The sequence below is a fragment of the Balaenoptera acutorostrata genome, chromosome 9 (assembly GCF_949987535.1).
Source record: "Balaenoptera acutorostrata chromosome 9, mBalAcu1.1, whole genome shotgun sequence".
NCBI classification, from domain to species: Eukaryota; Metazoa; Chordata; class Mammalia; order Artiodactyla; family Balaenopteridae; genus Balaenoptera; species Balaenoptera acutorostrata.
In genome coordinates this window covers 105002508-105018335 of record NC_080072.1, presented here as the reverse complement: position 1 = coordinate 105018335, position 15828 = coordinate 105002508, and the positions used below count along the sequence as shown (strand labels likewise).

The 15828-nt window shown below is 40.3% G+C and overlaps 2 protein-coding genes across 7 annotated transcripts; one reads left to right on the top strand and one right to left on the bottom strand.

The window, feature by feature from the left end:
• The first annotated feature begins 355 nt into the window (after positions 1 to 355).
• PUS3 (pseudouridine synthase 3) lies at positions 356 to 8964 on the top strand. Of its 3 annotated transcripts, none has more exons than XM_007183398.2 (6): positions 382 to 430; positions 1726 to 1855; positions 6462 to 6882; positions 6998 to 7563; positions 8128 to 8318; positions 8435 to 8964. In XM_007183398.2, exons 3-6 carry the CDS (start codon positions 6508 to 6510, stop codon positions 8743 to 8745), a joined length of 1443 nt encoding a protein of 480 aa, XP_007183460.2. In that variant the 5' UTR covers positions 382 to 430; positions 1726 to 1855; positions 6462 to 6507; the 3' UTR covers positions 8746 to 8964. The 3 variants fall into 3 exon arrangements, with proteins under 3 accessions (XP_007183461.2, XP_007183460.2, XP_057408600.1); XM_057552617.1 differs by having other exon boundaries at positions 415 to 430; positions 1741 to 1855; XM_007183399.2 differs by lacking the exon at positions 1726 to 1855 and having other exon boundaries at positions 356 to 430.
• Positions 2369 to 15757, bottom strand: HYLS1 (HYLS1 centriolar and ciliogenesis associated). 4 transcript variants are annotated; one of them, XM_007183397.2, is made up of 4 exons: positions 15609 to 15757; positions 11976 to 12025; positions 5831 to 5948; positions 2369 to 3704 (listed from the first exon to the last, which is right to left on the bottom strand). In XM_007183397.2, exons 3-4 carry the CDS (start codon positions 5842 to 5844, stop codon positions 2777 to 2779), a joined length of 942 nt encoding a protein of 313 aa, XP_007183459.2. In that variant the 5' UTR covers positions 5845 to 5948; positions 11976 to 12025; positions 15609 to 15757; the 3' UTR covers positions 2369 to 2776. The 4 variants fall into 4 exon arrangements, with proteins under 4 accessions (XP_007183459.2, XP_057408601.1, XP_057408602.1 ...); XM_057552618.1 differs by having other exon boundaries at positions 2369 to 3701; XM_057552619.1 differs by lacking the exon at positions 5831 to 5948.
• Positions 15758 to 15828: the final 71 nt, after the last annotated feature.

The window sequence follows — 15828 nt, the reverse complement described above, 5'->3', positions numbered from 1 at the left end:
CTGTTCAGTCACTCTCGGACACCTCAGTCGTCTGTTTTGAGATGATCACATTCCTTTTCAGCCTTTCCATGTGGATTCTAATTGTAAATGTTTTTGACTCTCAATGATAACTTTCTACTAATTTAAGTACGAATAAAATCAGACCAAGTTCTTTAATTTTAGTTTTTTATTATTTTAGCGCACTAGAAATTATCCTTTTATTCTTGTCCTACCGCAGGACCCAGATTCTGCCTTGTTGGAGGTGGACAAATGGTGACTAGATTAGAAAACATTAGGCAGATTTCAGCGTCAAGCCTGCACTCCCGGCTCTTAGAACTACATTTCCCATGAAGATGGACTACATTTCCCATGAGGCCCCGGACGCGCGCGTAGACGACGCAAAGGGACAGCTTCCTGTCTCGAGAAAAGCTGCGTGGCCGACGACCGGAAGGTAAATGTGGGGGTTTTGGGGTGGGTTATTTTCTGGGTCCTTCAAAGGGGAACGGGCAGATGGACAAACAGATGGACGTTTCTTTCTTCCCTCTAAGCCCCTGTTCCCATACCTTGATCTTTTCAGGAAAGCACTCTTTAGAGCATGGAAATGGGAACTCTCTAAAGACCGTGTTTTTGTGTCTGGTGCTTCTTGGAGCACTTGTCAGAAACGTGCAGCAGTAGGAGCTTCTTTAATTCGATTCCTTGAGGGCCCTTGGACTGCGGAGTGTAATCTCTTCTGCCTCAGTTAGACTTTTGTTTGCTCATAAAACGAAATATTAGTAGAGGTCGGGATCCCAGTAGTATGTGGGGTGGGCAGGCGTGGCAACGATTTTCAAATTGTTTGGGGGATTACTTTCCAGTATTAATGATCATAGTGCGTGTTTCCCAATCCTTTGGCTATTACCCCTGCTTCCTTCTTTGGTTTAAAAGTTTATCATGGGGAATGCTCTTTCTACTATTTACACTGGTTACTAATATTTTCGAGACTAAACCTTTTTAACTTCAAAAAATACATCGAAAGTCTAGCGACGGCTGTTTTAATGTTTACAATCAATGCTTAGCGCACGCACGAAATTCCTTTGTGGTAATTTGGTGGCCCCCCTCCAGGTATTACATGGCTGTTTGGGAACCACTGTGCTTCACCCGTCAGGAGTCCTCTTTTCCCCCAAATGTCTTACTACTTGCTTAACCCCTTTGGACTAGTTTTTCGGTTATATAAGGGGTTGAACTAGATAATCACTTCGGAAACTTTTTGATCCGGTAATATTGGTCTTTGAGATATGAAGATGTAAATCATTGTTTTGCTGTAAGTTGTATGTAAAAAGTGCCATGTGGCTTTTAACTTTTAAAAAAGAGAGGTTTAAATAAAAACTACCTTTAATCCCACCACCTAGAGTTAGGTGTGTTGATCTTTCCTTGTGCCTTGCGTGTGCAGTATGACTGAGATTGTATGGTACAGTTTGCAACTTGATTGACCTAATTTGCATTTTTCTATTAGCTTACCATAGATTTCCAGTGACTAATAGTCTAACGTTTAATTATTTCACTGTTGTTGGGTAGTTTGCAGTTTTTATGTATTTGCAGTGAATGTATCCTACATGTATCTTTGAGTCACTGATTCTTACTTTCCCTGATGAATGCCTAACGATGGAACTGGGTGAGTGAATGAATGAATAATGTCGCTTAAATATTACGGAGAAAATGTATTTTAGCAGATAGTAATGGTCAAGGTCATTCATTTTTGTTACACAGCTGTTTTTTTCCTAGAACAAGTAAGCTATTTCTGCTGTCACTCTTCTGGCTTAAATGCTAAAACTGACAACCTCCAGATTTTAGGTGTTTTTGGACCAGAAGCATCAGGAACAAATAGATCCAAGTTCAGGTGAGCTAAATTAGTGATTTGGTCTGTACCCTAATCAGATTCATTTTGGTTATTATCTCTCCATCTGGTTCCAGCTGCTAGGAGCTTGAAGTTCTGTTGCAGAGTGGGAATAGCCTTCAAGTGACAGGCATAATTTCTAAGAAAATCTTAGTGGCAAATTATAAAAACTATGGCATTCTAGAAGTAACAAATGGAGGGCAATATATTGCTGAAATAATTCTGAAACAAAACTTGGGTTAGAATCTTGCATGTCACACAGTGCTGTAATTGAGCATCTATTAAAAATTATTAAAACAGTTAGCTGGATTTACTATATTCCTTTAGTAACGAAGGTTATCTATGCTGTTACCTTCCCTCCTTTAGGACTGTGTGTAAAGGGCAGGCTTTTGTTCATTCCCTTTGGCTCTCATTATTTAGGTGGTGAGAGTATGATGGGGAGTATGATTGGAAGCAGAATCATAACCTAGGTTTGAGAGCATCTTTGGGAAGTATTTAAGTAACAATAAGGTCAAATTCACAAATTTCCAAAATTCTTTAATAGATAAGCTTACTACCCAGCAACTTTAAAAACACACTCATAAAAACAGCAACTCACACTGGCCAAAGGTAACAAGTTTATAAAACAGAAATAGTGCTGGCTTTGCTTACTAGTCTGACAAAACAGAAAGACCAGGTCTGTTTTTCTTTTCCTGGCATGATTCCTCTTGCAATTGCTAGGTATGTGTGGTAATTTGGAAGTTAAGTGGTATCCGATACCAATGTGACATATACCTAGGAAAGACCAGTGATGGGTGAAGTCCTCACTCTGTTCCATGGTCTTTTGAGTTAGTTGTTTCTATTTAAGTAAAAGGAGAGAGGTTAAGAACCAGGTTATCCCAAACAATGCTGTGAAAGGAGAGACAGGTTAAAAAAAAAAAAGACTTAAGAAGGAGAAAGAGGGAAGGGAAGCTTCTTGGGCATCACACCATTTGCAAGGTCACAACGAACACCCCAACGAAGGGCAGATCGTTTCTTCTCAGTTGGTACTAGATAATTGTTTGGAACATATATGTGCTGAGGCTTGGATTGGTGTTCTGCACGACAAAGCATCTGCTCTCGGACACCCCAGCGTAATTCCTTCCTATGATCTTCACCAGGTAACCGCATCAAGTCCCAGTCTCGTTTATACTCAAAATAGCGGGCTACCCGGTCTACCTTGCCCCGGTTTCGGCTCAACTGGTCCAGCCTTGGGAGAATAAAGGACTTGGGTCGGCTGGCAACGATCAGGTCTTGTTCATAAGCTGGAGAGCCCATTTCTTCTCTTCGTAGACAGCAAATGAGCTGATCTTGAGAAATTCCTTGGTATTCACGTGGTAGACTAAATTTTTGTGAAATATCAACTGGAGATTCCCTGTCATCCTGGAACTGCAGATTCATCAGCCTTTGTCTTAAGTCCCAGACATCCATGTCACTTTCTGTACCAGACTCTGATTCACTGATGATCGACTCATCCGTCACTAATACTTCCCCACCTGGCTTTCGACGCAGCACCTTTCTCTTCATCACGGGCTTTCGGAGTCTTTGGGAGGCCTCTGAGACTGCTTCTGAAGAGGCATTGCTGTCTATATGTGGGTAATGCAGTTGCACAGGAAGAGCAGGTCGTGTTCCTGGGGTTACTGAGGCTTTACTGTAGGGATCACATGGGATGCCCTGGGCTGCTCTCCTGACACCCCCCTCACCCTGCCCTGCACAGATACGGGTAAAAGCTGTAGCAGCTGCTAACATTCGTTCTTCTGGATCCATATTGGCCCATTTTTGTCCATCAGGTCCCACAAGTTCCTCCACTGCTTCCCCTACACTGTAGGACCTTCTGCAAGAGAAAACACCGATCAATTTTCCAGTAATAAATTTCCAGTTCAAAAATCGTTCATTCCCTTCTTGTGTACTATTTTATAGCAGTGAAATGGAGAAAGAATGGCTAAGGCAGTCATAAGTAGAACAGTTAAGTATGTAGTAAAATACAGATTAGTACAGGCAGTAGGGGAGCACTTTGGAGGGGCATTAACTCAACTCGAGAGTTTATTAACCGCTTTCATTTCCACTCTCTTCTTATTCACTCCCACTTTTACTGCCTGGTAGTCTTGCCACCTTTAGTAGCTCCTAGGATAGGTGAGTTCAGGCATGAGAAAAGCTCAAGAGACTAATGATATGGGGCACAATACTATGTACATTATGTAACTTGTACTTAGAGGGACACTTTATGTATCCAGCACTGTTTTTCGTGCTTCACATTTATTAAATTCGTGTAATCCTCACAACTGTGGGATAGGTACTCTTAGTATCCTCTTTTCACAGATGAGTAACATGAGGCATTGAGAGATCAAACAGCCCAAGGTTACACAGCTAATAAGTGGTGGAGCTGGAATTCTAACTCAGGCAGTCTGGATTCAGAGTCCTTGCTTTTAACCATGAGAGTGATTTAATTCAAAAAACCATCACAAAAGCAGTAATATAAATGCATACACTCCTTATGCTTAAGAAATAACACGCCTTCAGCTGCCAAGCTAACTATGTTCATCCCAACAGCCTGTCACTGAATTAACTTTTAGTACCCAAACCAACCAGTCAAATACCCAATGCCAGTTTCCTGACTGGATCTAGAATAGGTATCTACTGCCCAGTATTTCCTGTGTCTCTACTATTTTTCTTCTTAAGCTGAAAAATGAATACATATACATGTAGTTTAAAGCAAGGACTCCCCACCTAACACCACCCAAACCAAGTTTCACTCTCAAAGGCAGCTTCTTATAATTTCTCCAGTAATTTTCCATATTCATATGCACTTTTATACCATAAAGGAACATATTATACAACTCTTCTGAACCTTAAAGATAGTCTTGGTGATCCAGCTGTTTCAGTACATACAGACATACTTCATTTTGTTTAAAGGTACATGGAATTCCAGTGTATGGATGTACCGTAATTTATTCAGCCTGTCCCTGACTGATTTTAGACTTAGTTTTTTGTTCTTAAAAATGAATGTTACAACAAATATCTTGTAAGTTTTTACATACTTGTGCAAGCATATGTGTACGTTAAATTTCTAGAAATGGAATAGGTGGGTCAAAAGGTATGTATGTGCTCAATTTTGATAGCTGTTGCTAGATGCCCCCTAAAGAAGTTGTACTGAGTGTATATTCCAGATCTTGTTTCTCCTTCCTCTCTCCAAGGTGGTATACTATCAAACCCTCTCCCCTCTTTGCAGTCAGTTTGGTAAAGAAAATACTTCTCATATAAATTGGCATTTATTTAAATTGAGTAAATTTGAGCGTCTTTTCATACATTTACAAGCTTTTTTTTCCCTTTTGTATGAAATGCTTGTTTCCATTTACCTCTCAGGTTGTTGGATTTTTTTCTTGTTGATCTTTATATTAAAACTGATTTATATATTCATGGAATACATACCATCTTTACATTTTTCTTTGCAGTTTGTTATTTACCTTCTGACTTTTTGCTGGTAGAAACATATTTTTAGGTAGTCACATTTTTTTGGTTTTCTACAGTTTCTGGGTTTCTACAGTGCCTTACTTATAAATGCCTTTCCTACTTCAACAAGATTATAAGAAAGTTATCTCATGTTTTCTTCTAGTACTTTTATAGTTTCATTTTTTACATTTAAACTTTTCATCTATCATAGATACAGAAACTCAAAGAGCAAAAAACTAAATGAGCTACCTAGACTTAGATAACCTAGTCAGCCTTAGAACAGATGTGGAGATGATATTCTTTAACTAAAGTAACCATCAGTCAAAGATTGTCTAGTACTGTCCCAGTATTATATAGTACAGTTGTCCTCAGATTATTGCAATATGCCAGGAATTTCAACACTGATATCTAAATTATATTATCTAGAGTGACTTTTAACTGCTAGAGGTACAGAAATCTTTTATCAGGACATGCATTAAATTTGACTTAAAGATCTTGATGCTTAATTACCTTCTTTCTGCCATCAAAACTACTTAAAGTAGGAAAATCTTGACTCCAGATTCTACTTCCAATATGAAGTACAATCACTGACAAGTTTCTTCCATCAAGCCAGCTCTTATTGTACCACCTTTAAGACGGAACTGAGTATTAGACAGACATACAAGCCATTAATTTTATCTGAAATATTGGAAAGCAATAGAAACTTGGAGTAGACATAAATATTCCATATAAACAGATCTTATGATTGGAAAGATGGGACAAATACAATGAGAAGTCAAAAGGAAATGTTTTAGGGGAAAAAATATCAGTAACATCCGTCCTCAGTCGTCTAAGCTCATGAAGAAGAGAGAAATGAAATCTACATATTCCGTAAATTCTGACTACTCTTAACAATGCTAGCTGAATATTTTTTTGATGCTACTTTCCCTTTCCACTGTGAATTGGCCAGACAGGATGGAAAAGAATACAGCTGGATGATCAACCCATAATAAAGCTAATGCTTGTATCCCTGGGCAGAATCAAAAGTCCATATCCTTTAGGCATCAAATTAAATCTTAGATACTATTTGAACATAATGGAATGATATTGACATCACCAAAGCAATCAGCACTAAAATTGTACCTCTTTACTCTCTCTTCAGATAGGGTGGATCTCTAAGATTTGTTTATTCCTGAGGTTGTCTTATCATGGCTGAAAATGACATAGAAAGAATCCAGACTGAGAAACTCCTAAAAAGAGTGCAAGAACTGGAGCAGGAGGTACAAAGACTTAAAAAAGAACAGGCCAACAACAAGGACTCAAACGTTAGAGAAAATTCTTCAGGAGCTGTAAAAGCTAAGCGTGCATTTGATTTCAGTGCTCACGGTCGAAGACATGTAGCCCTAAAGATAGCCTATCTGGGCTGGGGATATCAGGGCTTTGCCAGTCAGGAAAACACAAACAATACAATAGAAGAGAAACTGTTTGAGGCTCTAACCAAGACTCGACTAGTAGAAAACAGACAGACATCCAACTATCACCGGTGTGGGCGAACAGACAAAGGAGTTAGTGCCTTTGGACAGGTAAGGGCCATTGTACTGTTCCACAAAGCGAGCAATACCAATATATTCTAGGTGTACATACTGAGGATTCAGATTATTTGTATCTGTAAAACAATATCTTTCTCTATTTCCACAGGTGATTTCTCTTGACCTACGTTCTCACTTTCCAAAGGGCAGGGATTCAGAGGATTTTAATTTAAAAGATGAAGTCAACGATGCAGCTGTAGAGATCCGTTATACCCACATTCTCAATCGGGTGCTCCCTCCAGACATCCGTGTACTGGCCTGGGCTGCCGTAGAACCTAGCTTCAGTGCTAGGTTCAGCTGTCTTGAGAGGACCTACCGCTATTTCTTCCCTTGTGCTGACTTAGACATTGTAACCATGAACTATGCAGCTCAGAAGTACGTTGGCACACATGATTTTAGGAACTTATGTAAAATGGATGTGGCCAACGGGGTGATTAATTTTCAGAGGACTATTCTGTCCGCTCAAGTGCAGCTAGTAGGCCAGAGCCTGGCTGAGGAGAGATGGCAAGAACCCTTTCAGTTATGTCAGTTTGAAGTGATTGGCCAGGCATTCCTTTACCATCAAGTCCGCTGTATGATGGCTATCCTTTTTCTGATTGGCCAAGGAATGGAGAAGCCAGAGGTTATTGATGAGCTGCTGAACATAGAGAAAAATCCCCAGAAGCCTCAATACAGGTAAGTTTAAAAAAAATGAAACAAGGAAACACCCAGACCCCCACAATAAAACAGCTATTGCCCTGAGATATGTAAGAATATATTTTAAAATATTCTTCCTCTCCCCACCATTGTTTAAATAACTAAGTCTCTGATACTGCCTTCATGAAGCTTTTACTCTTAACTTGTAGAATGTTATGAACATGTAGCAGGGAGTGGTATCTTTTAATTTTCTTCTGTTACTGTTCTATCCCTTCAGTAAGAAACTGGTGTTTGGACCAGGCCCCTTAAATAGTTTTATAGCATTATGGTGGGGCCGAGTCAGCTCACTTCTAGGTGACTTGTTACCACTGAAATTTAATGTAGGCCAAGCCTAACTAGTTGATCCATGGTTTGCTGCCTTTTTCTTTTTTTAATTATAAAGTTGTTCCAGGTTAGGGATGGTGTTTTATTTTCTTAACTGTTAGATACTCAATATTGACAAAGTTCTCCCCCTCCTTTTAACCCAATTAATCCTGTTTTTTAAGAATTGTTGGATGGCTGCTGTGTACTCTCATACTCTGTTTCTTCTCTCTTTCTCTCTAGTATGGCTGTAGAATTTCCTTTAGTCTTGTATGACTGTAAGTTTGAAAATATTAAGTGGATCTATGACCGGGAAGTTCAGGAGTTCAATGTTACCCACCTTCAGCAACTCTGGGCTAATCATGCTGTTAAAACTCAGATGCTGTATAGTATGCTACAAGGACTGGACTCTGTTGCGGTACCCTGTAGGACAGGTATGACAGGGAACCAGAGTTATACAGGGTTATGGGGGAGGGAGATTCACATAAAGTTTGGAGGTGATTCTATTGTGGTAAAGTATCCATGTAATGCTTGATTGTATACATTATAGGACCAAAGATGGATGGAGTGATAGAATGGAGAAATGTTAAGCCCCCTGTCATAAAGCAGACCAGTGCCTTTGTAGAAGGAGTGAAAATGCGCACTTATAAGCCCCTAATGGATCGTCCTAAATGCCAAGGATTAGAATCCCGGATCCAGCATTTTGTACGTAGGGGACGCATTGAGCACCCACATTCATTCCATGACGAAGAAACAAAAGCCAAAAGGGACTGTAATGACACACTAGAGGAAGAAAATACTATTTTGGAGAAACCAACAAAGAGAGTTTGTGTTGATACAGAAATTAAAAGCATCATTTAACCATAGAGAACTCACCAAGATCTAGGAGGCAACAAAAAACCATTAGGCTAAAGAAGTTCTTGCTTGAATAAGAAAGAATTTAAACATTCTTTCATTCCTGTCCAAGAGAATTAGAGATGGAAGAAGCAAAAAGTAATTTTAAAATGGACATATGTTTACATACACCTGGAAACCTGTGCCTTGTGTTCACATTCATTAAAGCCAGATCCTGCAAGTGTCTGATTTGTTGTGCTGTCCTTTTTAAAAGCAAATGAGATATTTACTACTCATCTGAATTCTCATAAAGAGCTTTGCCCAAGTGTCAAAAATTAAAAATACAAAATTTAGTAAGTGATATATTTGATTAACTGGTTTAGTGCCAGGCAAGATACCTGAAAATGACCCAAGTGGGTAAGGCACAGCATCTCTTATGAAGCTTATCAGTCTAGTGCTGTGTGAGCCACAAATTGTCTCTGTTGCATAGTCCTTTTATTTTTTATTTTTTTTTATTTTTTATAAAGGATATTTTTTCTTTTTTAAAAAAATTTATTTATTTATTTATTTATTTTTGGCTGTGTTGGGTCTTTGTTTCTGTGCGAGGGCTTTCTCTAGTTGCGGCAAGTGGGGGCCACTCTTCATCGCAGTGCGCGGGCCTCTCACTATCGTGGCCTCTCTTGTTGCGGAGCACAGGCTCCAGACGCGCAGGCTCAGTAATTGTGGCTCACGGGCCCAGTCGCTCCGCGGCATGTGGGACCCTCCCAGACCAGGGCTCGAACCCGTGTCCCCTGCATTGGCAGGCAGATTCTCAACCACTGCGCCACCAGGGAAGCCCTCCCTTTTTTTTTTAACATTTTACATGTGCAGAAAAAACTCTTAGCCCACGGGCCATATAAAAACAGGCCATGCAGTTTACCAATCCCTGGCCTAGTGGTTTAAGGAAAGCTCTTATAAAAAGGAGACATGCAAGCTAAATCTTGCAGAACAAGGGGGGAGTCAATTAAAGTGGGGATAAAGTAGCAGAGCTTTAATTGTGTTTAAGGCAGAAGATGCAGCTGTATAAAAGGTTAAAGGTTACAGCATTTGGGAGAGGGTGTGGAGGAAAGGGAACCCTCTTGCACTGTTGGTGGGAATGTAAATTGATACAGCCACTATGGAGAACAGTATGGAGGTTCCTTACAAAACTACAAATAGAACTACCATATGACCCAGCAATCCCACTACTGGGCATATACCCTGAGAAAACCATAGGTCAAAAAGAGTCATGTACCAAAATGTTCATTGCAGCTCTATTTACAATAGCCAGGACATGGAAGCAACCTAAATGTCCATCGACAGATGAATGGATGAAGAAGATGTGGCACATATATACAATGGAATATTACTCAGCCATAAAAAGAAACGAAATGGAGGTATTTGTAATGAGGTGGATGGAGTTAGAGTCTGTCATACAGAGTGAAGTAAGTCAGAAAGAGAAAAACAAATACAGTATGCTAACACATATATACGGAATCTAAGGGAAAAAAAAAAAAAAAAAGGCCATGAAGAACCTAGTGGCAAGACGGGAATAAAGACACAGACCTACTCGAGAATGGACTTGAGGATATGGGGAGGGGGTGGGGTGAGATGTGACAGGGTAAGAGAGTGTCATGGACATATATACACTACCAAATGTAAAATAGATAACTAGTGGGAAGCAGCCGCACAGCACAGGGAGATCAGCTCAGTGCTTTGTGACCACCTAGAGGGGTGGGATGGGGAGGGTGGGAGGGAGGGAGATGCAAGAGGGAAGAGAAATGGGAACATATTGTATATGTATAACTGATTCACTTTGTTATAAAGCAGAAGCTAACACACTATTGTAAGGCAATTATACTTCAATAAAGATGTTTAAAAAAAAAAAAAAAGGTTACAGCATTTGCATTCAGGTAACTGTAAATACAGTAGTACGGCTTCAGAGTGACAATAGCACAGTTAGGAAAGGTAAGCAAGGGTCATGTTTTAGAGCCTTGTAGGCCTTCCTAAAAAAGCTTACATTTTACCTTGAGAGGCCACTGGAAAAAAAAAAATTAAGAGCCAGAATTGTGTAGGAAAAATATTGCTCTGGGTTTACTGTGCATTGCAAGAGGGCAAGACAGTGGGACCAATTAAGAGGCTGTTGGAGCAATCAAGCAAATAGATGATGACGGCCTAGACTAGATTTGCAGAAAGGGGAACGGACACAAGTAGGTGAATTTGAGATTAAGAAAGGAGAAGCAACAGGACTTCGTGGTTGAGTGAGTGTGACGTTTAAAGCAGGGACCTTTCAGGATAACTCCTACATTTCAGATTTAAGCACATTCTGGAGACACACACTAGGACAGGAAAATGAGGTGGGGCTTTGCTTGTTCTCAAAGTTGATAAGTAACCCTCAAAATATGACTTATAAACACCAATATTCATTCAGAAGAGTTTAAAGTTCTCTTTAATACATTATCCTTTATAGCAATTAAAACAATAAACATCAAAGTAAATGAAGTCAGACCTTCTGCCTCAATAGTAACAATTTTCATCATATCAGAGTGCATCGCTAGTCCACATTTATGATATAATAATATATACTATATGAGATCCAAAGTTTTATTTACCGCCAACAAATAATTAGTTTGTTCCTACCTATATTCAAAACTCCAGGTATACAAATATGATTTATACCTTCAAGCTGCTAGGTAAAATATAAAAATAGATGGGACAATTAGAAACAATACTAACATAGAAATAGTACACTGATGCTCAGTAGTGGATCGGCCACAGAAAGAAGACTTCACTGAAAGAGTTCCAAGTTTAGGAAATAAAATAGTATAAGGAAGTGAAGTGACCCTGTAGTTTTGAAGAGCAAGAAGACACAATAGCTTTTACATTCTAGCAGAGTAGGAACCAGAAAAGAGCCCCATTTTAGAGATGGGGAAATAGCTGGACGAAGTAAGATTTTTTCTAAATTGCCAATTGTACGATCCAGGTCTTCTGGAGTTTGAATCACGTCATCAGTTTTTGGGACTTGATCTGCCAACATATCATAATACCCTAAATGTCCTTAAAATATGATTGCTTTCTCCTTTAATTTTGATGTAAAGATAGCGTAAATGTCCTTAAAATATGACTGCTTTCTCCTTTAATTTTGATGTAAAGATAGCGTAATCACTGAGCATAGCAAAATATCCCCACTTAAACATGTAAAGACAAAACAAAGCATTTTATTTTTTTCAGGTTCCTACCTTATTTCAATGTACTTTCACTGGCATTAGTTTTCAAGTCAAAGAAAAACCTAGAGAAGAACAGAGTTTAGGGAATCACACACACAAAAAAATCAACTATAAAGAAATGATACATGGGACAAAAAGCACTAACTAAAAAGCCATGCTTAGCAGATTCTATAGAAGCAAAAGACAGGATCAGGGTCTTTGATCTTTTTTTTTTTTTTTTAAATTAATTAATTTTATTTATTTATTTATGGCTGTGTTGGGTCTTAGTTTCTGTGCGAGGGCTTCCTCTAGTTGTGGCAAGCGGGGGCCACTCTTCATCGCGGTGCGCGGGCCTCTCACTGTCGCGGCCTCTCTTGTTGCGGAGCACAGGCTCCAGACGCGCAGGCTCAGTAATTATGGCTCACGGGCCCAGCTGCTCTGTGGCATGTGGGATCTTCCCAGACCAGGGCTCGAACCCGTGTCCCCTGCATCGGCAGGCAGATTCTCAACCACTGCGCCACCAGGGAAGCCCCGATCTTTTTTTTTTTAAAATAAATTTATTTATTTATTTTTGGCTGCGTTGAGTCTTCGTTGCTGCATGCAGGCTTTCTCTAGCTGCAGCAAGTGCGGGCTACTCTTCGTTGCAGTGAGTGTGCTTCTTACTGTGGTGGCTTCTCTTGTTGTGGAGCACGGGCTCTAGGCGCGTGGGCTCAGTAGTTGTGGCACACGGGCTTAGTTGCTCCACGGCATGCGGGATCTTCCTGAACGAGGGATCGAACCCATGTCCTTAACCACTGCGCCACCAGGGAAGTCCAGGGTCTTTGATCTTAAGTGAAATCCTTTCAAGGTTAACCAGGTTATATTATCAAATCTAGAAGAATAAGGATCTAATGACATTACTTTTGGCAGTTACCCACAGAAAAACTCAGGACAATCATCATAGATGAAGCAAATCAGAAGTCCCAAAATGTAACTTTGAAGAATTACTTCATTTATCTGTATTGTATAATACGTTGTATAAATTCCAGAGTCAGACTGATGGTAGGGACTAAATGAATGTGAGGAGTAAAGTAGGGCTTAGCTTTTTCTTTCTTCACTGGAAAAATGGAAGGAATTATTTCAACAGGTTGTGAAGTTTAAATGAGATTTTATATGTATATGTTTTTATAGATATTACATATGTAATATATATAACATGTAATATATAAGTATATATATTATATATATAAATAAAATGGTGCTTTGTGAGAAGTATTACACCATTCATTTCAATGTTCATGCAATACAAAACTACCTACTAAAAAGATAAACACAGAACAGAGGAAAGTAGGGACAGAAATGGAACAGGACTCTGGGCTGGAATGGGCTGGAAGAATTCCAATACTAAAGCCCAAAGAGATTTTTTTTTATGGCATGTGTAGTATACTATACTATGATTAACATGTTTTCTTTGCAGTTAAATTATTGCACACTTTTTCTTTCTCGAATATATGAAGAAGATAGGTGTTTGCAAATAATAAAATATAAAATTTAATAAGGTCCACAAGTAGCTGTCAGTTTTTTCTCTTTCTTTTTAATATAAAGACCTGATAATCCTTTCTCCTTACTTAGGGGGAAACTTTCACATAGAAGCTAGCACAGCTTGTATTTTGTAGATAAATACAGATGATATTGACCAAAATACCCAACAGTACCTTCTGGTCAACATCTTAAGCAATTCAGTGTCCCATGTTTACCTAGTTGCAAGTGAAAGGATTTTGAGGGTGGAAGGGAAGGATTTTAAATTGGAATAGCGGGGCTGGATCACTAGTTAGATTCTAACCTTTGCTGGGAGGCTATTGCAGATTTAGAACAAATTTCTCTACCTCTCGGAAGGAAAGCATGCAGCTTCAAGAACAAAAGTATTAGAACAAAAGAAAACAAAACACCCTAAAAAAGACAACCATAATCCAAAGAGACAACAAACTAGTGGAAATACTGTAACAGGTTCAAAATCACTAATTCAAATTCCTATTAGAAAGCTATTAAAAGGTACAAACACCAGCAGAATAGGGAAAAGACAGATGATTTACTGAAAAAATAATGACTAATAAACATAGAAAAAGATGTTTCATCTCATTAATAATGCAAATAAAAACATTAAGCTATCCTTCTAGATTGGTAAGACTTTTCAGTACCCAGTGCTGGCTGGAGTGTGGAGAAATAAGTACTCTTACACTGTGTACTATGTGTGGGGGGAGGGTGCGGAGGAGAGATGACAGTTTTTCTAAAGGGCACTTTGGCACTATGAATCAGAATTTAAAATGTACCATAATTTCTAAGCCACAATCTGTTTCCAAGAAATTATTCTAAGGAGATAAACTGGACAAGAACGCAAACATGTACATGTACAAGTAACCACTACCATGCTATTTTCTGTTGATGAAGAAATTGGAAAAACAAATGTCCATCATTAGGGGATAGGTTAAATAATACATGGTATAGTAGAGCCATAGCAAGAAATACCATGCACCCATTAAAAATGATAATGCAGGGACTTCCCTTGTAGTTCAGTGGCTAAGACTCTGCGCACCCAATGCAGGGGGCCTGGGTTCCAGCCCTGGTCGGGTAACTAGATCCCAGAGACCGCAACTAAGAGTTCGCATGCCACAATGAAGATCCCGCGTGCCACAACTAAGACCCGGCGCAGCCAAATAAATAAATAAATATTTTTTAAAAATGATAATGCATATCTACATTTAGCATGGATCAAATCACTTATTCCTAAACTATTAGGGACTAAAGAAGGCATAATCTGCTTTTTAAATGAATATACTTTGTTATATTCAAAATACACAATTATATAAAAACAAATACATTTTCCAATCATGTAAATATATACTCATAATGAATACATCTTAAGTAAACCCAAATATGAACACTGATTTTTTTTTTGTTTGATCTGTGGCTGATGGAATCTCGAGTATTTTCTTCCTTTTTAAATATGTACTTAACAGTGCTTGGATTTATTTCTACAAATACTGAGATTGTATACTTCTTATAACCAGAAAAAAAAATGTTGTTTTTCTTTCTTCATTCTGGGGCAGGACTATAGCATTCTTCAATTTTACACACTTTCCTAACTCATTAGGGAAAGAGCTTCTCGCACTGTGACATCCGGAAGCTCATAAAAGGTGAAACTAGAGGGAGAGAAGACTTTTCTCCCTTCACGACGACAACAAAGACCAGCGTCTGCACCAGCTGGCCCGGGGCGTGGTTATCGTCTCGGACGCTCACGGCCTCCGGGGAAGCCGGCTGCCCCGTGGGCGCCGGTTCCGCCGCCCACAGGCCCCTCGGCCCCGTCCACCTCGCAGAGCGGCGACCACGAGGGTGCTAGCCGCTGCGGGGGCCGGGTTGGCAGTGGACCGGCAGCTGGCGCACATCGTGACCTTGAGGGGTCGAACGCGCCGGGGGCACGCACGGCGCCGCTCACACGTGCCTCCGCAGGCCGCACACCTGGGCTCGGCCGGAGCGTCAAGGCTCCGTACGGCGCGCTGGGGAGACCGGCAGCCAGGGGAGGGAAACTCCAATGCCGCGCTACTCAGAACCTGACCTCTCCACAGCTGTGGGCGGGCGGGCGGCCCTGGGGAGCCCGTGCACCATCTCTCCCCGCTTTTGCCCGCTTACCGGTCCAGCAGACGTCCAGCGGCCGCACCGAGTCCCGCCGCCCCGCTACCGTAGTACCGCAGGTTTCAGTTAGCGTCCCACAGCTCGCGCAGGCGCACAGTCCGCAAACGCACCCAAGCTACCGTTAACCGCCCGGCCGCCCAGATTTAAACCCGAAGAGCGAACGGCCCCCTCGGCCCCGCCCTCCTCCTTCCTATTGGCCCAGAGGGTGAACGTCTTC

Coding starts and splice junctions, on each gene's coding strand:
- PUS3 (XM_007183399.2), top strand. CDS start 6,508: ATGGCTGAAAATGACATAGAAAGAATCCAGACTGAGAAACTCCTAAAA. Junction 6,883..6,997: donor GAGTTAGTGCCTTTGGACAG/GTAAGGGCCATT, acceptor CTATTTCCACAG/GTGATTTCTCTTGACCTACG. Junction 8,319..8,434: donor TGCGGTACCCTGTAGGACAG/GTATGACAGGGA, acceptor TATACATTATAG/GACCAAAGATGGATGGAGTG.